Source organism: Alosa pseudoharengus, unplaced genomic scaffold (genome assembly GCF_046254945.1).
Source record: "Alosa pseudoharengus isolate Yale_2024_CS ecotype anadromous, Long Island Sound unplaced genomic scaffold, YU_APseudo_1.1 YU_APseudo_1.1_scf_2, whole genome shotgun sequence".
Taxonomy (NCBI): Eukaryota; Metazoa; Chordata; class Actinopteri; order Clupeiformes; family Clupeidae; genus Alosa; species Alosa pseudoharengus.
In genome coordinates this window covers 23565701-23592072 of record NW_027468663.1, presented here as the reverse complement: position 1 = coordinate 23592072, position 26372 = coordinate 23565701, and the positions used below count along the sequence as shown (strand labels likewise).

Here is a 26372-nt window from a genome sequence, read left to right as displayed (position 1 = left end):
AACTGTTTACAGACAAGGAACCTGAATTGTACAACCGATACATGCTTGATAAATTCACCTTTTTTATTATCATCATCTTCATTATTTTAACAGACATTAAAATACACTTTGTGCACACATTCAAACAGGTATAAAGCCAGACTTCCTTGCTGACAAAGTGTGGGGACATAAGAATAAGCTGATGTAATTTGTTGGAAGGGAAAAAAGGATATGAGGAATATACAGAAGCTGATAATTGGCACATATGTCAAAGGCTAAACTTTAATGTGTTCTTATAAACAGTGATGATATTTTTCCCTTTGATGATACATTAGACTTTGATGGAAGCGATTGAAAAGGAACATAAAAAAAAAACCTGAGAATTATTCTCATGTTTGTAATGCAATGCTTGTGAGCTTAACTAGAAGGAAGGACAGAGATGTGTCTTCACTACAGCATTCTGAATGATGTAACAATGGAAGCAGAGTAATGATCGACAGGTGAGTCAGGCCACCCTGCAGACAACAGTTGGGGAAGCAGCGAGCAGCTATAGAGCAGCATTAAGTACTAAATAGGTGTAAATATGGAATGCTCTACACCACAATGGTTGGATCTTAAAGCTCAATTGTGTTTCTTTGTGAAGTTCACATGAAGTTGGTATTTTTGTTGTTTTTTACTTTTTTTAATATTTTTATACACACACACACACACACACATTTCCCCTCATCACACAGTGCCCCTCTCATAAGCAAAATCTTCCATGAACATTGTGAAAGCACGTAGAGATCTTCACAGGTCCCAATGCACATATGGTGTTTGAATGGGACTTAGTTGGAGTCCAGCGGTGACTCCAAGGGAGAAGACGTGCATCCTCAATGACACGAGAACTTTCACACACTTTTCAACAGCTTACTCCAGAACAACTGTCTCTGTCATTAACCCAGGGTTTATTTACAAGCAAGGTAGCCGGAGAGCCCCACTGCAAGAGGCCGGGCCATCCCCAAGTTGGATGACATTAATACAGTACGACATGCACACATGATTAAACTAGAGAAAGAAAAAAAAAAGTTATAAATGTCTCTGATTTTTCACAGCATTAAAATTATATTACATAGACTTTTCAAAAGGAAAAACAAAAGTTTAATCCAAGAAATGTAAGCATTTGTGTGCGCTGTCATGCTCATGAGTGATAACTAAGTCAGCATCAGGTCCTGCTCAAGAAGAAGCTTCAACAATTTAGAGTTCCCCCTCCTACTTACATTTGAACCACTTAACAAATATGAATAGTCGGGCATCGGGATGGTAGATTTACTTGAGCATAAGCCATTGAAAAAAAACAAAACACAATTGTGATTATAAGCTCACGTTTCCTGTGTTCTACAAGTCCAAAGAGAAGGCAAATTTAGCTTTTCAGATTAGTTTGTGTCCGGTATACGAGTCTCTCAGCATCTCTCATGGTGAATATGTGGTAAGTGAACTCACTCACAGGCCTTTATCCCACAACACCTATATTACACAACTGGATCAGTGGGAGAAGGACAGAAGGCAAAGGAACTGGAGGAAGAAGGGCTATGAGGGACCAGGCAGAGGTTTGTCTAGCAGGTACGACTAAGAGACCGACCCTGATCTGAAACAGGCTATATATTTAAAAAAAAAAAAAAAAAAAAAGGTGAAGGATATTCTAAGGGAATGTACAGGGAATGTAAAGTCAAACCTAGCCTCAGTGTACTGTAGCTTTGATGGGGATTGTGAGTATAACAGGGTCAAATGGCTTTCCCAAAGACCTCTCTCAGTGATGAAATTCATCAGCCTCTCATGGAGGGGTAGGGAAGCAACAGCACTTTAAAAAAAAGACCCATAAACATTTATAAAAGGTAGTCCAGACATGTTGTGTGACTAGGTGTGCATAGCACGCGTTTTTGGCTAATATGTAGGATGAGGTCTCAAGACAGAATATAAAATTTCAACTCGACTACCTAATATCTATATCATGCACAATGACAACAATCAATGCACAATGACCTGTAAATAAGCTAAACGATCTCGCTCTTTTCCAGCGTAAAAGAGAATACGCACAGAGGAGATCTACTCAGTAATGGATCTCCAGCTTTTAGTTTAAGGCATGAACATTCTTGAGTCAGTTTCTGAACTAGCACACGCACATACAGAAAAGACACTCGTCGTAAGTACCCTTTAGCATATCTGTGGATATTTGGAATGTTAAATTGAAGAGGATCATCAAATATTTCAAGAGGATAGACACAACCCAATGACTCTCTGCACAGTGTCCATGGACTATAGTTATATGTCTGCAATGAGCATGGGTGTCAAATTGCGTGCATTGACCTTGCATCTGATTATACATTTGCCAGCCATGCAGCATTACACTCCTCTCTCTCCGATACTTATGCTTTTCTTTTCCTAATCTGAACTACTAGAATGGTCCTTGAAAACTGATGTTATCTCTACAGTCATACACCTCCACAGTAACATGGGGTATGTCTAAACAGACAAGTCTCCTGTGCTTCCTACAAATGGAAATGAATGTTATAATGAGGCAAGATTAGATAAAAAAAAAAAAAAGAGTTGGTGAAGAAAAAAAAGACAATTGAATCATTCAATATTTTGTTGCTTGCAATAAACGTCTACTTAAAACAGCTCTTTGACCAAGATGACCAAATACTAACTCTATGACCATAAAGAATGTAGCAGGGAAAATGCATTTACTCCCTTAAAATGCATTTGCCTTAATTGGGCATTTATAACATGTTACATCTGACCCATTCAGGCTTAATTGGCAAATCAATTTGCAGCTTGGTGCAGGCAAATGTCAGAAGAAAAACTATACATGAACTAAAAGCAGTACAGACAGAAAAGACCATACAAACAAAAGGCCAGATGCTACCTTGAAAATAAAAAAAAGTTAATGAATACCATACTGTGCTTCATTAAAAAAAATCTCCTTAAATACACATGTTCATACTCATTCCAAAATGATAAAAGAAAACAATGCTATGTATGCATTCAAGTGGTACTTATATGGCTTTTTGTACAATACAACCTTTAGTGAAAATATACATCTAGACATAATTCAAGTACAAATGTACAAAATCTTTAAACTCATACTTTTTTCTTTAATTATAATACACTTTTGTTACAATTCATAAATACAGTTAGTTTAACATTCATGGAGTTTGTAAGATCTGCTTTCTGACTGGCAGCTGACCAATGGGGGTGGAGCTAGGGCAAAGGAGTGGTTTAAAGACGTGAGGGCTCCTCGTCCTCTTCACTGTAGCTGCTCTTAAAACACACCTGTGGGCCGAAACACAGACCGTCAGGGAGGGGCAGCTGGTTGTCCCCCGCAAAACACGCCCAAAGCACACAGCAAAACAGATGCTGCTGTTCAACACACAGCTCGGACAGACACACACACAAACACCGTGCAGGGACAGACTCAAGTTAGTGAACAATATTGGACGAGAACAAGAACAAGAACATACAAAAAAATAGGCAAAGATGAGGTGAGAATGAAAAGAGGCGATTATCGAAAGGGGAAAAAAATGACGATGTTGCCCACGTGATCCTCACGGGAGACTGCTGTGGAATGGAATGGCCACTGAACTGTGCCTGATGAGAGCCAGCACATGAGACTAACTGGTGAAGAGCACTGAGCCAAAAAACCTCCAGGAAGGAGAAAGGTTAGTACAATGTAAACGGGCAAATAAGCAGATTATGGGGTGTCTTCACCATGGCGATACACACACACACACACACAGCAGTGAGTGAGCGGATGGGTCAGTGAGGAGGTGATGGCTAAGGAAGAGAGGCAGAAGGAGAGATACCTTAACCCCCTCCCCCACGAACGGTGGCCGATGCGGCGCTAGCACTTGCCTCTCTTCTAAACAGGCGGTAGAAGAAGCCTCGCTTCGGCGGCGGGTTGGGCCTGTTCACATCCAGGTCCGAGCACAGGACACCATCGGTTTCATACACGTTGATCTCTTTGAAGCATTCCATCTCAATCATCTGTCAGACACACACAATGAAAATTATGTATGAACACAAAAACATGTATGAAAACAAAGGTGCGTGCGTGCACACACACACACACACACACAGTTTGTTTGCAAATACACTTTCATCAAATCAACACTTAAGATCAAATTCCCATGCTACATCCTATAATTTAAAGACTTGCTGAGCCATTTGCTAAGTAGCTTCAAATATCAAAATGCATGCACGGATAGACCTAACCCAAAGTGTGTATGTCTCTTTGAGTGTTTTGTGTCTCTGTGTGTGAATGCACACACACACACACACACACACACACACACACACACACACACAAGCAATCCTGATTCATGCCCATTTCAATTGCTTTCTCCCACATGTGCAATACCTCATTCTGCCAGGGGATGGAGACACTCCCCGTGACAAACTTGTGGTAGAAGTCATCGTCCGTGGGGTCAAGGTTGACGCCTTTGACAGTGGAGAACTGTTCAATGTCCAGAACATCCTTGCAATAGACTGCTCTGGGCTGTGAAAAAAGAAACAGCAGCAATTCTCAATTCCAAACTCAATCCACAAATGTCTAGTGGGTGTTGTAGTACAGTTTCTAGCGTATAGGGATATGTTTTCCCTTTAGTTTAACTTGTACTCTAGGCATTTCTTAAAGCAACACAATGTAGTTCTCTTACCTTAAAATAATGTTCATGTTCCTGAAAGGTAGACTTACAATAAGCAGAACTGTATCTCTGCCAATAAAAATGTGCGCCAAGAACACCTCATATTGCACTATGTAGCTTGTTGTTGGTCTGACCGGGCACATGAACCTATTTGTCAGTTCATGATGACTTAGATATTCCCTTAGTGATAAATGGGTGTGTTGAAATTTGACAAAAAAGGTGAATTCCTACATTGTGTTACTTTAAGAGAGAGAGAGACAGACAGAGAGAGAGAGAGAGAAAGAGAGAGAGAGACTGCGGATTACTCACGTCGGGGCAGAAGGGAGGGTCCAGTATGTTAGCCTCCAGCCTCTTGAAGTTGATGTTCCTGAAAATGGTATGCTGCTTCACCTCTGTTGCACCCCCACCCTGGGAACCCAGACGCTCCTTGGGGTCCTTTGCAAGCAGCTGCGATGAAAACACACACACACATACACACACACACACACTGTGATCAAAACAGGAAGTACGGTGGGAAGCAGAGACCACCATGCATGAGCAAATGAGTTTCATTTCTTCCATGGCTGGGCATTGTTGGAGTACTGCTTTCTGGTTGTCTGCAGGGGCCTCTGTGGCTGAGCAGATGTTATGATACCCAACAACTCAACAATGACAAAGCTAGTTAGCTAGTACTAACTTAAATCACAACACCGTGTGTGTGTGTGTGAGAGAGAGAGTGAGTGTGAGAGAGAGAGAACAAAGAGCATACCTGTGAAAGCATACGAGAGACGGAAAGTGTGCTACAGCTAGTCTCCAATGTGTGGCTCTCGAGGTAAAATACAGTTGCACTCGGTGTGATTCTAATCCCAGTTCTCTTCTGACAGCTTTATGTAAGCGTCAGTGCTCTTGGTCTCCTTGGGGCTGACCCCCTCACTATTCCCAATTAAGAGGCTGTATAAATCTCATCATAGACCAGCAGACCCGCCTTGGCCCCGCTAACTACAGTCAGCCTTACTGGCCTGTCTGCCTGCCTGCCTGGCTGATTTGTGCTCCAGTAGCATCTCTGCAGTCCATCTCTGTCAGTATGCTGTGTCACTACCACTGGTCTAAATATGTCTCTCTCACGGCTTTCCTCTTAAATTCTGTGCTTTATTTAGTGATTTATTTTTGGAAACACTGGGAATGTGTGACTTTTTTTTAATGCTAGACTCAGATCCGTACCTCATAAGGGTTAGCTAATGAGTTTGGGTTCAGGAAAGACAGTGGAGTGCTAAACACAACATCAGTATTAACAGAGCTGTAAATCTGGCAAGAATGCAATGAAGGACTCGCTCCAGCTCTGGGAACTCTCAAGGAAGGGAACGCGCTGGCTCACATTCCATTGTTGAGGATGTCTGAGACAGGATGTTGCGCATGATGATGTCATTTGGACAACAAAGCAGAGCCATCTTCCAAAGGCTTTCAAGCGTGGAAACAGCTTAAAGCATCAGAGCACGCCACTGGAAGTGAAATTAGTGGGACCATTTGGAGCGATATGCTTTCACACATAATGCAGTCACCATTGATCCATGATTCAACCATGGCTGAATTGAACAACAACTACCAGAAAACTGTGAACATTTTAGTGTTGCAAACTGAAACAGATAATGTTGATAGAACAGACAATCCTGGACAAACAACTATCAAGTTTTTGCTACCAAAAAAACATACCAAGTATAGATCAAAACAACAACACATTAATGACAACACGGCTCTGGGGCAGCATTTAAGAAGTTCGTTTTGGTGAGGCAGAACTAAATAATTTATGCTAGATTCCACAATAATGTCTAGAAATCTCCCCTTCTTTGCTGCTAAATCATTGCAAAATCAATATTCTGATTTGAGTGTCATATAGGGAGGCCATACATCATTTAACAAGATTCTACATGAAACAACACCAAGATCTAGTACATGCACGCACACACTCTCTCTCTCTCTCTCTCTCTCTCACACACACAGTTTTGCTCTTTTGTTCCGGCTTTATTCTATTCAAAGGATATCAATCAGTAGAATCACTACAAAGTCAGAGGCCATCCCAGAGGGAGCTTTTGTTGCACTGAACCCAAGGTCAGAATATTCCATGTTGTTATACAGAGCACAGTACGGAGCCATTGCCCCTAAAACCCTACAAACACGCACGCACGCACGCACAAACACGCGCACACACACAAAATCACATAAACCAGCCGCTCCTCCCCTGCCTCGTCACTTTAACAGAGAGGACTTGTTGAGGGGTCACTTGAGCTAGTTTGCGCTCATCCTCTTTCTCACCCTGTTGTGGTTTGTTCTTGTACTTTCTCTTCTTTTCAAATGCTGGCTGTTCACACAATGTACATGTCTCTAAATAGGGAATGGCGCTATTCCAACCCATCTCTGCGGCTTCGCTTTCACCGTCATGTTCTTCCGTTCTCTAGCTCAGAGAGTATTATATCATGAGACTGGTCCACTCTACTGCATTATGGGGACAATATAAATCTGGTTCCCACTGATGCATTCTTGGTTCCGCTTCCACAAAGCAGACACAGTTCTATTTGAGTGTGTGTGTGTGTATGTGTGTGTGTGTGTATGTGTTTTGTTTGTGTATGTATGTGTTTTGCGTGTGTGTGTGTGTATGCTAGTTGTGTAAGATACCCTTGGCTTGTCTATGACCCACATTATGAGATACTGTAAGTGAAACAAAACGATACTCTATTTACTTCAAAGGCTGCTTTATGGTCATCTGCAGCAATGATGAGGTCACAGATAGGGCACGCTGATAAAGAGGAGGAGCATGGTATGTTGCCGTGTCATTTGTTTGTGAAGGGAAGAGTCGCTATGTTTTATCACAACAATATGTTTTGGGAACCAGAGTTAAATTTAGCTCTCTGGTGGTCTGACAATTCAAGAGCCGATTTTAATGTTGTTTTCGTTGGCATGTGATCATGTTTTGGGCCGATTCTAATCCCGTGCACTGAGCAAGTGGCTCCTACCATTTTCACATGGGGTTGAACGCTGACCCTAACCCCGCATTTAGTTTGGGGACGCCAAGGTCATTTAGACCACATTTTGTCCACTCAGCGCAAAGATGGAGCTAATGTTAAGAGTCTCTCAATGAAGGGAAACTAGATAAGATTCCCTGCCGACAGGTCATAGCATTGACTTCCCATCGTTTTCTCTGCTTCTGGTCTGCACCGTGCCTGTGGCCCCGAGTGCCCTATGCTAACAAAATCAAACTCAGGAAGGCATGTGTGAGGGTCTACAGGTAGTCTCAATGCACTTCATATTTAAAGGAACATGCCAACTTTTGGGGAAATCAGCTTATTTGCCAGCTACCTCAGAGTTAGATGAAGAGAATACATACCCCTCTCTTCTCTACGCGTGTAGTAACCCAGTCTGACACTGTTTGCCTAGCTTAGCATAATTCACAGAAAATGGGTTAGACCAGTTAGCTCCTTTTTAGCTTAGGATGGGGTGTTCCTTTAAAGAGTTACAGCAAGAATTGCAGCAATTTGGTGAAGACAGAAAAGCAAAGCATCAGGAAATGTGTCCCTGTATTGGGGCAGGCCGCCTCCTCACCTTTCGGCAGATGTCCTTGGCCTCCTCGGAGAACTTGTCTGAGTACTCCTCCTGGTCCTCGCGCACCCGACGGTCCACCTCCTCGCGCTTCACCCGCTCCTTGCGGCGACGGAACGGTGACTGGCCCTGGATCATCTCGAAGATCAGGCAGCCCAGCCCCCACCAGTCCGGGCTGAAGGTGTAGCTCTCATTCTGGATCACCTCTGGGGCTGCCCAAAGGTCAAAGGTCAAAGGTCAAGAGTCAGCACAGTGGAGGACTATTGGTAAAGACAACAATCACCAAGCCTGCTTTTCAGAGATTCACTCATCCACAATATAGTGCACTGTATAGTGAGTGAATAATCACCATATAGGTTTTCACTATAGTGTCCTATGGAGTGAATAATCACCATAGATGTTTTCACTATAATGTCCTATGGAGTGAATAATCACCATAGACGTTTTCACTATAGTGCCCTAATGGAGTGAAGGAGTGGATCACCCGACCTATATACAGGCCAACACTCAGCTAAATCATCTACATGTTGTGGTGCAATGCAAAAGCCGAACATCACTACAAAGCTTTCTTGAAATATCACTTCACAAATATCTCTTCCTTCCTTTGTACAAAACGTTGTTGCCTTCTGTCACTTGACACATAGCAGTGAGTAGCATTCTACAATAGGCCTAATGATCAAAGATCAACTTATTCCAAGTCAAGTAATTTGTTTATGGTAATTATGTTGCAAGCTACAAGTGTCTTTTTTCAAGAAAGGAAATTAAATGTCTATTTCAATTAAACCAGTGCACATATTTTACAGACAGCTTAGCAGCCATGTTGAGTGGAGTTGTTTGCTCAGTGTGGGAGTTGGAGTTGGAGGAAGGCTTACCCATGTAGCCCACCGTGCCCACCCTCCCCCTTATCGTTTCTGCCTCTGGAATCTGGACAGCCAGGCCGAGGTCAGAGATCCGAATGTGCCCTGCAGCAGGAGAGGAGGACCACCACATGAGAGAGAGAGAGAGAGAGAGAGAGAGAGAGAGAGAGAGAGAGAGAGAGAGAGAGAGAGGCTGAGTGAGGATAGCCAGATTAGAGCTGGACACATTACTGACACATAAAAAGGATAAGCGCTAACTGAAAATCATAGTAAGGCTACAGCAGAGGAGAAGAGACAAAGGGGAACCACATTTACATGTATTCATTTAGCAGACACTTTTATCCAAAGTGACTTACACATGTTACATATTACAAGGGCCATTCTCCCCAGAGCAACTCAGGGTTAAGTGCTTTGCTCAAGGGCACAACGGTGGAACCCACAACTTTTCAGGCTACTGCATGCTAGCCCAAATCCTTAGCCACTACACTACCACTGCCCCAGTTTGTCGCAACTGCTGCATTTGTTCGTGAGGAGGAAACCAGACAATTGACAGTGGTGTCTGAAGTGGAACCAGGGCAACAGATGAACAATTGGAATGTTGTGAAGATCAGCTGGAGAACACTATGGGCCATGTATGCTTTATTCATCGTAGGAGCCACTTACGACGTTCTTCCAACTCAGAACACAGAACCTCAGTTAATGGGTTGGTGAGGAAGGCAGCTGCAAGCTATGTACGGGCCATGGCTCTTAAAAGCACATTCTGTCCGGTTGTAAAACTAGTTTAACTCAGGGCCGCTACACCTGGAGACCTAATCGGGTTTTATAATCACTGCTGTGCTTGCTTGAGAATAAGAGAGTTGAGGTTAACTCTGCCGGTTTGTGACAGGGACAGTGGAATTTATTTTGTGCAAGAGGCACAGAAAACTGGCCAGCAGGCAAATCCAAGCAATACAGGAAGATGGACAAAACACAGGATTGGAAACTCCTGGTGGATATCGGAAGGCAACTGTTAGTTCCATGGTGTATTGTTGTGACTACTTTAGTGTTGTATTCCGAGTGTGAGCACATTTACTTCGTTGAGCTAACTATTCCCTTTGAAGATGCAATGGAGGAAGCCTTTGAAAGGAAAAGTTAAAGTGGGCAGAACTGATTACAAAACCAAGGAGGGAACAAGACTGGCAAGCACACATAAGACCAGTGAAAATAGGTGTAAGAAGCTTTGAAACAAACTCAGCCAGAACACTTCACTTAGATTTGGGATTTGGAGGACGATCACTGAAAAGAGCTAAGGACTTGTCTGAGGCTGCTGAAAAGGCAATGGTTATGACTGACATGCTCACAGGCTACTTGGGGTCATGTTATGACCTGAATTGCCTCAGAAATATGTGAACATGTGTTTTTCTGGAGTAGTATTTGTTGATGTCTCTGTTTGTAACATGTCCCAACCCATCATGCCTGTAGAATGGGGTGGGTTAGGGATGACAGACACTACGTATTGTGTAGCCTTCTTGGGGTGCTGTGGGCCTAATTCAGCAAAACACCAGTGAAGGAAGGTGTTTTGCTAAATTATTGCGCACAAAGACTGCTCTGTTATTGATGTGTTTTTTCCCCTACACGGTCCTTTGGTTAGGCATTCAAGCTACTAGCACATGGTGTACCATGAAGGAGGACCTTTACAGATCCCAGGTGCAACAGGCAGCGCGTTTGCGACTGCCACCAGTCAGTTGTGTATTGTTGTTGTCTCACGTCCTCTTGTGCAATTTAATGGCCACCTTACAGCAAACAACTTTGACAAGATTTGGGAAAGATTCTTGAAAGATTGTAGTCTTTTAACTAATGCCCCCCATTCAAGCTTTACTCAAAAGACTCCAATCTTTCAAGAATCTTTCCCAAATCTTGTCAAAGTTGTTTGGTGTAAGGAGGCCATTAGGTAGGCTTGGTTGTTTATTGGCCTCTGTGGCAGTGCATGTTGTACCGTGAAGGAGTTACTTTATGGATCCCGCAAACTCGCCTTTGCAAGTTTATAGAAAAAATATGTTGCTAGAAGTTTAATTAATAGAGATCTTACCACGGTCATCTAGTAGGATATTCTCAGGCTTCAAATCTCTGCAGGTGAATAAAAACAAGTTTGGTTGGTTTCTGTATAATGTCTGTATTTCTACACATTGAGAAACATAATAATTAAACCAAGTTCGATAATGCTTTTCAGGATTTGAGTTCAGTGTATTCACATTCATAAACATCCTGTTCAAATAAAAAGCAGAATAGCAGTACAATACTGTTGCTACAAAAACATATCCATACCCAACCCTTTATGCTATGGTGTTGCCTCTAGGCAACATAGTCTGATTTATTTTGTTTAAAGAATAGATCAGACATCCACTTCATTGGTCCATTTCACTAGAAATCCTAATACTGTCCTGTGCAAATACAAAAAGTGGCCGCAAGATTGACTCGCAGAATATAGTTACACTGATATACTGATATATACACTAATACTGTTAAAGTTAAAGTGCCCAATTTGAAGCAGTACAAACACTACAAAATTTTTTTCCCCAAAGGATCTCATAGGGCATACTATAGTATAGAGGGTCCATCACAAAAGTCAGTTGTTTATACGTTAATGCATGTGCTGAGACCCCATTTGCAAGGAGCCAGAAAACAAGTAGTAGACAGAGAGAAACACAGAGGAGTAAAGCCTCTTGTCCACCCCACAGAAACAGGCGCGGAACCCAAATGTTTATGTTACGGCCACTATATGAGGCCCAGCTTCTGTGACGACCCGCAGGAGGAGATGATAACAACTCAGAGAGCCCCACCAGCTCAGCTCCTATGAATGCCTGGCTGCTATGGCGATGGTGTACATACATATTGATGTACAATATTGCATGTGCAAGAGAGTACAGGGTATATATGCATATATAAATACAGGCAACCGCTCTGTATCATGCTAAAAATAGCCTTCCTGCACTGTTCACCATCATTAAAAGAGTAGTATATTTTGCAAAGGTTCTGTTTTTAGCCTGTTATCAATTAGAATGCAGCACTGCTAGCGGAGAGAGAGAATCTAGTGAGGGGAAGACTAAAAGATGCTGCTCTCATTTGGGATGGGTCCACTACCAGTCTGATTACAGTAATTGCAGAGCCACACACGGACACAGTTATATCAATGACTACACTCTTAAAACGAATGTCTTGGAAACAACACAAACTGTGTTGTCCCTATCTGGACATAGAGATGTGTTAAAAACAACACAACACATTTGTTTTAAAGAGTGTATAAATTATTGGCAGATGAAACTCTCAATCTCCCTCTCTCTCACACACACACACACACACACACACACACACACACACACACACACACACACACACACACGTGTGTAAGCACCTGTAGATAATCCTTTCCCGGTGCAGATCCTCCAAGCCACAGCAGATCTCGGCGGCGTAGAAGATGGCACGCTGCTCGTCGAAGCCTGAGTTGCCCATGTTGTAGATATGGAACTTCAGATCGCCGCCGTTCATTATGGTCAAAACTAGACAAAGAGCATCCTTGGTTTCATAGGCATACGCTAAACTAACCTGGGGGAGAGACAGGGAGAAGGGGGGTTGGTGGAAGATGTGAGACAAAGAAAGAGAGAGAGAGAGAGAGAGAGAGAGAGAGAGAGACAGACAGAACTGTGTTCATAACTTCACGAGGAAACTTTGGCTTTCAGCTATTGAACCATCGTAACCACGAGGGCATAACAAAGTACAGCGTAAACAATGGAGGGATATTTGCTTAATTGCAAAATCAGGGGCAATGCACGTATAAACAACTGACAAATGACAAACACAGACACATGACAAACACAGGAAACCCTCTTGGCTGCAAAACACTGCGATAGCAGAGGGTGACGTGCTACAGGTGTCACTAGATGGGCTACTTATTGTGTTGAACTCTTATTGTGTTGAACCCTTATTGTGTTTAACAGTCATAAGATTACTAATGGCTTTCGGTAGTATTTGGCATGAATGGCTTTTCAGAAACAATCAAAGGAATACAAATTGATGATCACATAATCAGATGTCAAGAGAGACTGCCACAAACAACTACAGGGAATAAATACACAGGAACACATTATTCAACTGGCTATATTACACAAGACTTATGCAATATGAAGCCAAGGCTACTAGATGGGCAAGAAGATTTATGAGGTCGATCACAGCCCTATTACACACTAATAACACTCCACAGCAAGGACAAAGCTGACACACACACACTGACACATGCACACACATTCTGCTCTGACACACACACACAAACACTCATAATGCTTCTTTTGGACACACACACATCTCTCACATGCATTTTATCTCTTTCAGTTACACACTGACACTAAACTGCTGTAACACACACACAGACACACACACACACACACACAGGGTCAGTGACACTGAGGACGTCAGTGTTTGTTTAGTTCCAGGACATGGCTGCTGCAGGGAGGACTCCCATATGTTCCTTCACTACTACAGCAGCGAGCAGAGACTTCACTGATGATAGCAATCATGGAAAACCAGCTGTGAGAAATGAAGGAAAATTCCTCGGGGTAGAGAGTGCAACCATATGAATGTGTGTGTGTGTGAGTGTGTGTGTGTGTGTGTGTGTGTGTGTGTGTGTGTGCGCGTGTGTGTGTGTGTGTGCACGTCTGTTTGTGTTGGCGGGGTGGGGGAGTAGGGGAGAGCTGTCACGTCTGGAAAAAACGTGCTAGGTCATTAACGGTGAACACAAGGCCTCTTTCCCACTCTCCCAAAACGGAAAAACTGTCCACTAGAACAGCACGCGCTGCCCGACCTGACTTAAGAGGCCAGCATGCCTGGGCGACATCGCAGGGGCCAGAACATGAGCCGCGTACAAAAGATAAAACGAAAGACTCCGCCGTGAGCCTCCACAGACGATCAAATAAATCAAACTAACTACTGTAGCTCTAAGCGGCTTCACTCAGACTCAGGCCAGAGTAGCCCTGCCCCACCTGTTAAAACACCACTCCGGCTGCTTCTGGAACAATGTGTGTGGAAGGACCGGCCGCTAATGGTTTAGGTCTGCTATGAAGATGGTTGGAATTTTTACTAAGATTCAACATCTTCAGCAAACAAAAAATCTGTCTGAAATAAGATAATTTAAATATTGAGAGAGAGAGATGATAGAGAGAGAGGTGAGAGAGACAGAAAGAAAGAAAGCCTTATCCTCTCCTCCTCTTTTCATTCCATTATTAACTTGAGAGTGAATTTTCTGTGCACCATCAAGTCTCTCTCTCTCCATCTCCCTCCCCCCTATCTATCTATCTATCTATCTATCTCTTTCCCTATTTGTCTCTCTCTCTGAGTCAGGTTTTTCAGGGGAGACCACTCAAAATGGCTCCTGGCGATCACATGACTGTAGTGGATACTGCATGGTCTCACCTGAACCACACACACTGCATCTACATGCCATTGCAGGCCAACCTGTGAAGTCTCATACGGTCAAAATGGACACAGGCAGGTTAGCCTTTCTGTGGAGGCCCTCCATCACTATGTATAAACAGATAGAGGATGAAAAAAAGAGAGATAATGTGTGTGTGTGTGTGAGTGTGTGAGAGTGAGTGAGTGAGTGAGTGAGTGAGTGAGTGAGTGAGCGAGTGTGTGAGAGAGAGAGAGAGAATAGAGGGGAAGTCATAGAGCACTTGACTCTACTCTCTACCTCTGTTTGGTCAGTGTTGCTAGGCAACAGGGCCCTTCTCATACGTTGAGTAGCTTATGAGGAGCTATCTTCTATGCCTCTGGCATACACACACACACACACACACATGCACTAGCACCCAAGTACATTACACATTCTACAAAAGCACGCCCACACACACAGACACACATCAAAAAGACCACACACACACACACACACACACACACACACACACACTTACTATGATCTAAAAAGTACACTGTGAATGTTGGTATGTGTGAGAGCAGGTCCACTTCAGTGATGAAGTGAGCATGTTAATGCAGGAGAGAGCAGTGGCAGACGCAGGACCACTCTGAACCAAACACAGCACCTGCACACATACACACTGTGGAAGGGTAATTGAGCTCCCAGAGTGGCAGGTACACATCAAGCCACATGTGATTAAACACAGTCTCAAACCAAACGGAAAAATAATCACAGTAACCACTGGATCTACACAATACCAGGAACACCAATCAAATACAACCAACAAACCAAAAAGAGCTGGAAAAAAGAGTGAGAAAGAACTCTCACAGGGAAAGGAGATAGTGGGAGAGAGAATTGAGCATCACAGAGGTTTGTTTTGGTATTTTTATTAGATTTTTTATTCATCCTATTTTTACCAGGTGAGTCCCAGTGAGATCCTAAATCTCTTTTTCAAGGGAGGCCTGGAAGAGTGAGAGGGAGGGGAGGGGAGGAGAAAAAAAAAAGAGAAAGACACCCATGATTCGGCCTGATGACTGACACTGCATTTGCACGGCTTGTGTTCAGCCAGTGGTGGCCATCCATGCCATTCATTCCCGGACCACTGCAAGAAATCAACACTGTGCTGCCCCTGGCCTGTTCCCATGCTCCGGTATGCAAAGCAATATGGACATCAGACTAGCAGGAGAGCTAAAGCAGGGGTCTGGCCTAGGCTAGGGAGATACACTAAATGGAAACCCTTGAACAAGAAAGATGAATGTTGTGCAGTGCACTACCATGTGGCATCCTGTGTTGTGTGCAGTCACAGTTTTGTCAGCCTGCTATCTTTTCATCCGGTGAAATCGAGTGAGGACTTAATACGGTAAACACAAACAATGCATCACACAAAACAGCAACACATTAGCATCACACACACACATTTGCATCACAAATCACACACACACACACACACACACACACAGGCTGAGCATAATAAGTGCAACACAGCCACAAAAGCACTCACACACTCACACACATACAGAAACACAACACAGACAAGAGACAGAGATACAGGTTGGATTGAGGGAAGAAAAAAAAGGGTAGTACTTACTACAAAACTACTGTTAACTTTTTCTAAAATGCGCTTTTCGTTTAATGCCATGGCTTCACCTTTTCTCTTCTTTACTCGTTTCTTTTCCAGCTTTTTACAGGCGTACATCTTACCAGTGGCTCGCACTTGACAGGCACACACCTACAGACAGACAGACAGATTCCTCATTGCAGATTAATGCATGAACACCACAGATTGCTAAAGATGATTGATATTCTAAAGATAATGTCTGCACTAACAATGGACAACTCACTCTTCAATACAACAACTTCACATGCCAGTGTATTGTAAAAGACTATCTTATTAAAAAAAAATACTCCATAATCTGGCCATGCTATGATGTCTTATGTTAGCAAACACAAATGTGCTCTTGTGTCATATATCACAGAATCAAACTAGTAGTAATACCACATAATAGTAATACATTGTAAAAAAGGTTCCAGCATACATACCTCACCAAATCCACCTTTTCCTAGTACTCTGTAATGTCTGAAGGTATTTTTGGTTACAGGTTGCCTGCACAGATAAAATGGAATGGAACATTACAAAGATGAACCTTGATAGACAATGTGATAAACACACACACAAACACCCACACACACACCCACACACACACACACACACACACACACACACACACACACACACACACACACACTTCAGCAGCTCAGTATTGATTTAGACATTTGAGGCAGCTTGCCATATTTCAGTGCATGATGAGAGTCTACGCAAAACATTTATTTGCCACAGTTATATGACAACAGCAATTGAAACAACCCTTCTAATAAATGTGTTTCCTTATCAAGCAAAGCCAATGTTCTCTCTGCTTTGGGAGAAAAATATGTTTCATTATGTTGAGGTCTGGTGCATTGAAAATTAATGAAGTACACAGACTGAAAAACAACTGAGCAGCCAAACAGACCTGTCAGAAGTTATATTGTGGATCAAAAAATGAAAGATGACATGTTTCCTTAAAGGCAGAGTCTGCGATTCAATTTTGCAACAGGTTGTGGACAAATTGAGCTAACCAGTCAATTAAATCACTCCCCCCCCCTTTGGAGCTACTGAAGCAACGTGTTCATTGGCTGGGATTGCTTCCGCCTCTGTGTTTGTTTCATATTCCGCAAGGACTGTTTGCAGCCTGCTAACACTAGAGTGTTTCTGAGCACAAGCAGTAACATACGACTGCGCCAGTGGCAATTTGGTGACAAAATACATGGGATTGGAACCGCAGACTGCACCTGAGGTTGTGTGGTGGTTGTGAATCAGTTAACAATGGCTTCATGACTAATAAATGCAGTGAATAATTGTGAACCAATCACTGCGGTTCCATTGTGATGTAGTTCCTGGTGCTGATCCAATAAGAGAGAAGTTAAAGCAAAGATGGCTCACCTCTCCAGCCACTTCCACTGCAGGAAGCGGGAGAAATAGATGGACTCCTGATAGGCGGAGAACGGCGCTCCACTGAGATATTCACGGACAATTCTAGAAAAAGAAGAGGGGAGGGGGGACAAATAAACAAAGTTAAACCCAGTGTTACGAAACTTCAGACAGCAACTGAACGAATAAGAAGTGCTAGGAAACTGGAAAAGACGACAGCAACAGGACTTGAGAAAGTACTGCAAAAGTTGAAAGATCAAGTACAAGACTATCATGTTACACAGCTCAAACGGTCAGAAGTATCAATTGTGCAGATGGGCTGGTTCGAATCGGACTCCCGCTCGGCTCGCTGACCTCTTTAGAGTCCTCACTATCCGTCCCCTCAGCCCATCTCAATGACTGGCATTTTCACAAGGCCAAAGTTGACATAGGAACAGGTGGAGTAGGCTTACCATTGCTCCCTCCAGTATAATAACCTTCAATATTTCCTGGAAGCGTCCAGAAATCACAAAAAAATCGTTCTTCATTAGAAACAGATACATCAAAAACAGACCAAGTTTTTACAAGTGGAAAAAAAACCCAGGACCGATGGAAAGGAAGAACAGAAGGAATTTGTCTGTGTGTGTGTGTGTGTGTGTGTGTGTGTGTGTGTGTGTGTGTGTATGCCATGCCTAATATGTCAAAATATGTCTTTGAGTGATGTCAATGGAGAAGAAAACGCTAGAACATTCCAGTAAATTCAACTCTCAGGAAAGCTTAAAATAAATCTGGAAATACTGAGACAATCTGGCTGATCAAGTGCACGGGAGATAGACTGACTGATAAATTCTTTCTTTCTCTGTCATTACATTCCTTCCTTCCTTCAGCGAAGTTGAGCAGGAGGATAGAAGAACGAGACCGAAGAACGAACAAGCGGCCAAAGAGTCCACAGGGCTCTCGCGCTCCTGCTCACTTAGCGGGCTCAGCATGGATCATGATCTCCAGTGGCGTCTCGCTCCTCATTCCGACGGGGCGTCTGATGTGAATTTCAGAGGAGGCGCGTGGGGGTGGGGGTGGGGAGTGCAGACCGAGACAGTGTGTGTGTGTGTGTGTGTGTGTGTGTGTGTGTGTGGGGGGGGGGGGGGTGGGGGGCGGAGGCAGAGAGTGTGCGGGTGTGTCGAGATATGTAGTGCACTAGACCCAACATCTCTCCATGTAACACTAGCATGCGTGTGCTCTTTAATTTTTCTCAAACACACACACACACACACACACACCAGTAGCAGCAGCAGGACCCCAAGAGTGTTTTCAGGAAAGGTTAAAGCATTCCACCCCCTTCCCCCCTGTTCACCTCTCTGAGTGGAAGTACTCCTCTTGCTCCTAGTGAGAAGAAGCTGGCAGGTATTGCTTCCTCAGGAATGAACATGCTTTTGTAATCAGCACTCCCTCGTAGCACTGTGTGTGTGTGTGTGTGTGTGTGTGTGTGCGCGCGTGTGTGTAGGCGTGTGCAGCAGCCAGAGCTGTTCAAACCTGCCCGTGAAGGTCAAGGTCACCATGGCAGACTTCAAAGGCTTTGTGATGCGCGCGAGGTCACGGGTCAATTGCGAGATGGTGGGCCCCGCCTGGGCTGGGTGTCGCTTCGAGCGTACTTGCCATGTGACCCCGAGTTGACCTCCGCCCCCCAGGGCAGGGTGTTCACTGCAGGCTGGTGGGCAGTGGTCAGACAGGAGGACCAGTGCGGAGCGGGAACACCCAGCCGTGTTGGTTTACAACCAGGTGGAAACGCTAAAGAGCACCAGTCACCAGGGATTTAAGGGCCCTGGGCCAAGACGCTTAAACACTCAAAGTACCAAATGTCCCCTCTTAGACACTGAGACAGAAGAGAGAGCGAGAGAGAGAGAGAGAGAGAGAGAGAGAGAGGAGGGGAGAGAGAAGAGGGGAGAGAGAGAGACTTGGAAGAAGAGAATGAAAAGCAAAAGAAAAGGGAAGGATGAAGCAACACACCTATTATGTGGCCAGAGGTCAGTGTGTCTGGTGGTGCACAGCACAGCTCAGTTCAGGTCTGCACAGCACAGCACAACACAACATAACCATCAACATGTGACTTTTGTTCAAGACACAGGAAAAAGACAAAGCAAGAAAGAAAAAGGGGGGAAAAGACAGAAGGAAGAGTGCGTGCTGTTGGCCAGCTGCAGGGAGGGGACCAGTGGGGGCCATCACTCAGCCCATCCTGCCATCACTCCTCCCTGCCTCCTCTCATAGGACATCTGCAACAGTTATCATATCTCACTGGACACTACCAATGGACCCTGCCCAGCAAAATGACCTCAGCTTTTACTTCCCTTTATGCATTACGCATTAAAAGTTGCAAAACTCTGTTGCAGCTGTCCAGAAATGGCCATTTCATACATAATTCTTCAATGGAGGGACATCCCACAGAATTGAACCTTACTGACCTAGTTCTCTCTCAACCCTAAATGAACCTAAAACTAAGAACAGGGAACGCATGTCCAACGCCTGCTCAACACAGGCCTGCAGTGCTAAGAACAGGGAACGGATGTCCAATGGCTGCTCATGCAAAGGGCATAATAAAGTGTGTGGTTTCATTACTCTATGCAGCTCAGTGTGCATTGCAGTAAAGAATGTATGTGTTTACGGTAAGTGTTGGGTTCTGTGTGTGTGTGTGTGTGTGTGTGTGTGTGTGTGTGTGTGTGTGTGTAAGGATATGACTAGATATGACTAGGCCTTCGTGCTCTCGGCTTTCTGGGTGGCGCCCGTCTTCACTTCCTCCCAAGAGTGTGTCACCACCGTCTCTCTGCTCCTGAAGCTGCCGTGTCCTTTTAACCGCAACAAGGTGCTAAAATACATGCCTGCCTCTCTCTCTCTGTCTGACAAAAAATAGAAATTGTCTTTCTCTGAAAGCCAGAAAGAGACATGCAAGCATTTTGCAGGAATGCCATATTCACAAGAAAGACAAAACAGAGGAAGAAAATATGTTAAATATTCAGAGGGTAAAGCTCATCTGAAGGTTTCTGAGTGGTATATGCAAGCCATGTCCACCTCTCCAAAACCCTGGCATAACTAGCCTGGAAGCTAGCCCGAATTTACCCTGCCCACAAAAATTGAGTCTGGGAAATTCGGTCTGGAGTTGCTCCATTAGAAAGCCTCTATGCCAGAACCAGTGTGATTTGCACCAATCAAATCATCTGGGCGGGCTTTATACGATGATGACCACTAGAGAAGCTATAGTAAAAGCACCAACTTCCGCCCCTTTCGTTCGAAAATTCTAAAACAATACTTCAAAATAACATTTGATAAATGGACCTTACATTTTTCAGTAGCCATAGGTGTGTAGATTTGAACAAAATCTGGTTTGGTTCTAAACGGGAGCATTTACTGCCTTCAAAATCCGATTTTGTTCACCGTGCTCGGAGTTTGGTGCTGGGCTGGTGGGTGCCCTATTGCCACCCACTCACACAGCACATCAACGATTAGACTGAGAATTCTCGTTGCGAAATCAAAATTCCACTGGAGCTCCAAGCGGATTTGTACACGCAGCCTTACACTGTTTACAGCATCAGAGTCATGGTACATAGCTAATTTAGATACACTTATGGTGTGGGTGCTTGCATTTCTTAAGGAATCCGCCGTCTTGGTTTGAATAGAAATGAATATTAAGTGACACATACTGTACACGTAAGAGGGCGGTAATAGGCAACGTTCCGACAGATGTTTAGATTTCGCTATCACATCTACAAGGTATTGATTAAGGCATTTGTCGAGAAGAAGGATGTTTATGGCTGTTCTCCCTACAGAATTCACATGTTGTTGCTCTGATTGCTTAGGTCTGTCCAATAGTGTGTAGAGGCATTTTCCCTCTGTATTGGCTGAAACACGTCCCATAATCAAATCCAAATGGACTGACACCAGACTCAAATTCTCAATAGAATCAAGTCTGACTATGTCAGGCTATGGGATAACACACACCAATGGAAACAGCACAGTGGTGGAAAACGAAATGCTGTACGCATGTCTGGGAACGGTGGTGATCAAAGCTCACGGGGCCACCAGCTGCAGCGCTCATCTGCAGGCCCTCGAACGGTCAGTGGACCCCTGGCCGACTCCAAACACGCACGGCCAGCTGTGGCGGCCCAGCCAGCGCCATTCAGAGTAACCAGAAGAGAAAGAGAAACAAACGCCACCCCAGTGTCCGACTCCCACCGTTTCAAGCGTCATTACACAGTGATTTTACTGGAATGACACGGGAAAGGCTGAATGGTGGACATTGTCCTTGCTCATCAGACAGGAGAGAGAGATGGAGAGAGAGAGAGGGAGAGAGAGAGACTTCTTAGCCTAAACTCGGCTGGGTGCGTGTGTATGTAATGTTCCCTTGCCACACATCCGCACTTGGGACACCTGCAGGTTTCTAAGTGTACATTTGTATGTGTGTGTGTGTGTGTGTGTGTGTGTGTGTGTGTGTGCGCGTGTTTGTATGTGTCTGCCTGTGTGTCTCTCTTTCTCTGTGTTTGTGTGTGTAGGCAGTTTAGAGAGAGAGAGAGAGAGAGAGAGAGAGAGAGAGAGAGAGAAGGATGAGTATAACAGAGAGGCCCTGTTCCTCGTCCCTTGGGCACGTCCTTGGATGCCAGGCATCCGGATGCCCGTCTCGCAGTCCCAGTTCCTCCTTTCAAAGGCCCCAGAGCCGGACATCCAGTAGCCCTGCCAACACCACTCATGACCATCCTCCCCGCATGGCTCAGCCAACCCCGTCGAGTACACAGACAACACCAGGGGGCTTCATCGAGACGCAGCTATGACACAACTACCTTTCAATGGGACTTCACAAAAATATACTATTTGATCAACAGTAGTACACAAGTAATTGGTACCAATCAGAAATAAGCCAGGTTAATGTGTGTATGTTGGTAGGATCTAGTGTGATTAGTTCCATTTCAACCCACATCATCAGGCTGGTCTATTAATATTTTTCCTGTTTGTCACCGTAATTCCAAAGCCAAAGCAAGACAAAGTGACATAGAGTAGCATTCAAAAGCAATCCACTAGTCGTATGCTAGGACAATTACAATGGAGGCTAGAACATCACAGTAAAATATGCTGAGAAGGAGCATATTCCAATATCAACACATTTATTGCACACATTACATGCATTTATTCTCAATATAAACAGCATCAAAAGGACCACGACATAAATAGCAGTCATATGAGAACTGCCCACCACCATGGAGACATGCAATACAATCCTTTTGTGAGATATTCATTACCTATTGAATATCTATGTATTGGGACTGATTACCTATAGACCCTTTCAACAATAAAAACAAAAACAATGCTTGAACGTTCTATTTGTTTCCCAATCTACTTCCCTTGCTTTAAGATAACATATGGAATGTTAAAACGGAAGCCTTGTGGGGCCAACTATGATGCTGATAATGGAACTCTCTTGAAAGGGAAGATATAGGGATATTGGGACTGATCACCTTTAGAAGATAACTGTGAATTGGGACTGATTACCTATAGAAGATACTGGGACTGATCACCTATAGAAGATAACTGTGTATTGGGACTGATGATTGGCATCCAAAGCAGCATCATTAAAATGGCTACTCTTCCAACCACGGGCCCAGTGAGCTACAGCTCCACTGTACTGGAACAGTGCTTTCCAAGGTGACAGTCAGACGCACATGACCAATTCTCCATTCAAGTGGCACCTGACGTGTGAAGGTCTCCATGGCAACAGGTCAGGTGACTCACCTAGTACAGTCCTCGAAGAGATCCTTGCAGGGGCTCTCCTCTAGCCGCCCCCTGCACGCCACCACCACGTCCTGAGGTATTTCTGGAAGATGGGCCGCAGACTACAAGGCAACACACAGACAGCACATGTTGATAAGTGGCAGCCATTTGGACTCACCAAACACACACATCGACACACACACACACACACAGACACACACACATACAGACACACACACACACACACACACACACACACACACATACATCATTGCTGCTACTCTTTCTATTTTTATTTATATACAGTATAATATACAGTATAATATATGTGTATTATATAAATATATTGCACTTTGTGTGTTCACTATGTCGATGCACACACACACACACACACACACACACACTTGTGCTTATTTCTCTGGTTCCTCTCCATCATAGTAACAACAGGCATGTGACTGCAGCCCTACGGTGTCAGGCTCACACTTGCCAAAGCATGACCACGATGGCTATGCTAGCGAAGCGGAGAACAGTGCGTGTGACTGATGGCTCAGTAAACAGTGTTACGCTCGAGTGAACTTCTTTAAACCAAGATGTTACAGTCTCACATAACAGACAGTCTAAGGTCTGTTGATATACAACACTCCACTCACTCATGAAGTATTAGGTTTATCTGCATTAGGTCATTCTTGATGAATCCAGTTTAGGCTGTGCTACGTTGTGTAGGGTGGGGGTGAATAAGCATAACTTATTTCTGTGTGAAAGAGCGTGTCTGACTGTTTATGTGTCTTGCTCTCTCGCTCTGTGTGTGTGTGTGGTACAATCAAAATGTGAATGTGTGTGTGTGTGTGTGTGTGTGTGTGTCAGTGAGGTGATTGTCAGTGACAGGCGGTGATCCTTACCCCATTATTAAAGTATGTGTCTAAAACATTCAAGCCGTAGTCTCTTCTCTTCTCGTCCGGGGCTAGCTGATAGACCGCCTGTGGAGCAGGAGGCAGTGGAACTGTTAGCATCATGCTAAAAATACACAAGCCTCTATTGTCTTTTTTTCCTCTCGACCAGTCATCTCTCCATGAGGTCCTCATGTAATCTCTTGGACATCTCCATTAGCTTTATGCGTATAAACGATTTAGACAGATATATCTTATCTTATTTATCGATTTAATCTCTATTTCCCTCTCTCTCTCTCTCTCTCTCTCTGTCTCTCTCTCTCTCCTGTTAATTCTTCTTCTTTTACTGTGTTCCTCTCTTTCTCTTCCTCATTGGTACTGTTATTGTGGGCACAGTATTATACTATAGGTTTGAGGAGGTGGTCACTAGGCCATTGCAAGTCGATGGAAAAATTATGAAAAAAAAGGAGAAAGTGCAAGAGACAATGAGAAATAAAGATGAAGCCATCATAACTAGGACTCGATCTCAAACTAAACCTCGCCAAGGTCTGACAGTCAAATTATGAATGTGGAGATGGCAAACAAAAGAGAAAGCTTGCAAGTAATAATTGAAAATACAAAAAAGCATCCTTTCCCCCAGGGACTTCACTCCATAACATTTCTGAAAAAAAAAGTCTTTCTTTCTTAGACCTACAGCATTGCAGGGATGAACAGCAGAGCTCCAGCTTATTAATCAAGATATCAAGATCTCATTGGTTGATCTCATCAACCAAAAGGTTCTCTTCTTTGTTTTGCATACTGAGCAGCGACTCTTCCCAGCTCTGGCTGTTGGCGTGGAGAATGCCACACTCAATTTCAGCAGATGTTGTGGATGTTGGCGAGGCTCAACACCGAGTGAGGCTACAGTCACATTAGAGAGTCTAAACATCAACAGCCTGCTCTCAACACAGCATTTTATTTATAGAAAAAAAAAATCTGATCTCTATGCACACCAAAAGTATGGATTTACACATGCATGTGGCCTGTCTTTGGGACTGTCAGTATGCATGCATTTTTGTGAGAGTGAGGAAGAGAGGTAGATAGAGAGAGAGAGAGAGAGAGAGAGAGAGAGGGAGGGAGAGGGAGGGAGAGAGAGCGAGAGAGTGAGAGAGAGGGAGCAAAATGACGGTCTTGAGTAATGTGTGTTTCATTAAACAAGCTCTCCTCTTTCTCAGCCGATTTGATTTTCCTAGTGCGGACACCTCCAGGGGCCTCGGACTCTGACGTGGGTTTGACATAATGGAGAGCACTTGGGCCGGGAGGGGGCTGTCCCCTTGGGTGGGGTGTGTGTGTGTGTGTGTGTGTGTGTGTGTGTGTGTGTGTGTGTGTGTGTGTGTGTGTGTGTGTGTATGTGTGAGTGTGAGAGTAAGTGAGGGAGAGAGAGAGAGAGAAGGAGAGAGAAAGAGAGTGCACATGTGGAGGAGAATAAGGGAGGGGGCTCTCTGGAAGGCCTCTGGGCCAGGGTCCAGACGCAAATCCATTTTCCTCCAGGGAACCAGTACAGGAAACGGACCCAGCAAGGGCCAGGACAGAGAGGGGTAGGAGGAGGAGAGGAGGATGAAGAAGAAAAAGACGATGAAGGAGAAGAAAAAACATAATCAAGGAATCAAGAGAAGCAGTGCAAGCTAGAAAGAGCCGCATTTTAAGACACATTCTAAACAAGACAAATGAATGAGCATAAAACTTAGACAAAACACTCAAGGGGAGAGAGAGAATGGGAGGATAGAGAGAGAGAAAAGAGAAAGAGAGAGAGAAATGAAGCTCACCACAGCATCGTGGAACTCGATGCAGCGTTTCAGCTCCAGTCTGGTGTCGCAGTACTGGCGGAAGAGCAGTCTTCCTATTGGCTGCTTCTCACACAAGCTACTGTAATCCCTTTCTGGAAGGAGAGAAAGACAGAGAGGGAGAAAGTCCATCAGTAGCACACCTCACCACATATCTCACAACTGTCTTTTCATGTGATTAATGGCCACTGTTTGCCAATCCCAGCTCTCAGAAGACAGACACAGATCATCTGAATAGCGCTGGGCAGAGAGAGGAAGACAGACAGACGCAGTGGAGGTGGTAGGCCAGGCCAGGATCATACATCCACATTCCACATCAGCTCTTTCATTTTACTCCTGCTCTACAGTCTCTCTCTCTCTCTCTCTCTCTCTCTCTCTCTCTCTCTCTCTCTCTCTCTCTCTCTCTCTCTCTCTCTCTCTCTGTGTGTGTGTGTGT

General features: G+C 44.1%; 1 protein-coding gene across 2 annotated transcripts; it reads right to left on the bottom strand.

Moving 5' to 3' along the window:
* Positions 1–40: 40 nt before the first annotated feature.
* Positions 41–26162, bottom strand: LOC143134114 (G protein-coupled receptor kinase 4-like). Of its 2 annotated transcripts, none has more exons than XM_076294238.1 (14): positions 25919–26162; positions 24126–24203; positions 23248–23348; positions 17512–17604; positions 16572–16635; positions 16120–16260; positions 12480–12670; positions 11157–11194; positions 9104–9193; positions 8235–8443; positions 4971–5108; positions 4376–4513; positions 3822–4002; positions 41–3291 (listed from the first exon to the last, which is right to left on the bottom strand). In XM_076294238.1, exons 1-13 carry the CDS (start codon positions 26066–26068, stop codon positions 3823–3825), a joined length of 1611 nt encoding a protein of 536 aa, XP_076150353.1. In that variant the 5' UTR covers positions 26069–26162; the 3' UTR covers positions 41–3291; position 3822. The 2 variants fall into 2 exon arrangements, with proteins under 2 accessions (XP_076150353.1, XP_076150352.1); XM_076294237.1 differs by having other exon boundaries at positions 3871–4002.
* Positions 26163–26372: the final 210 nt, after the last annotated feature.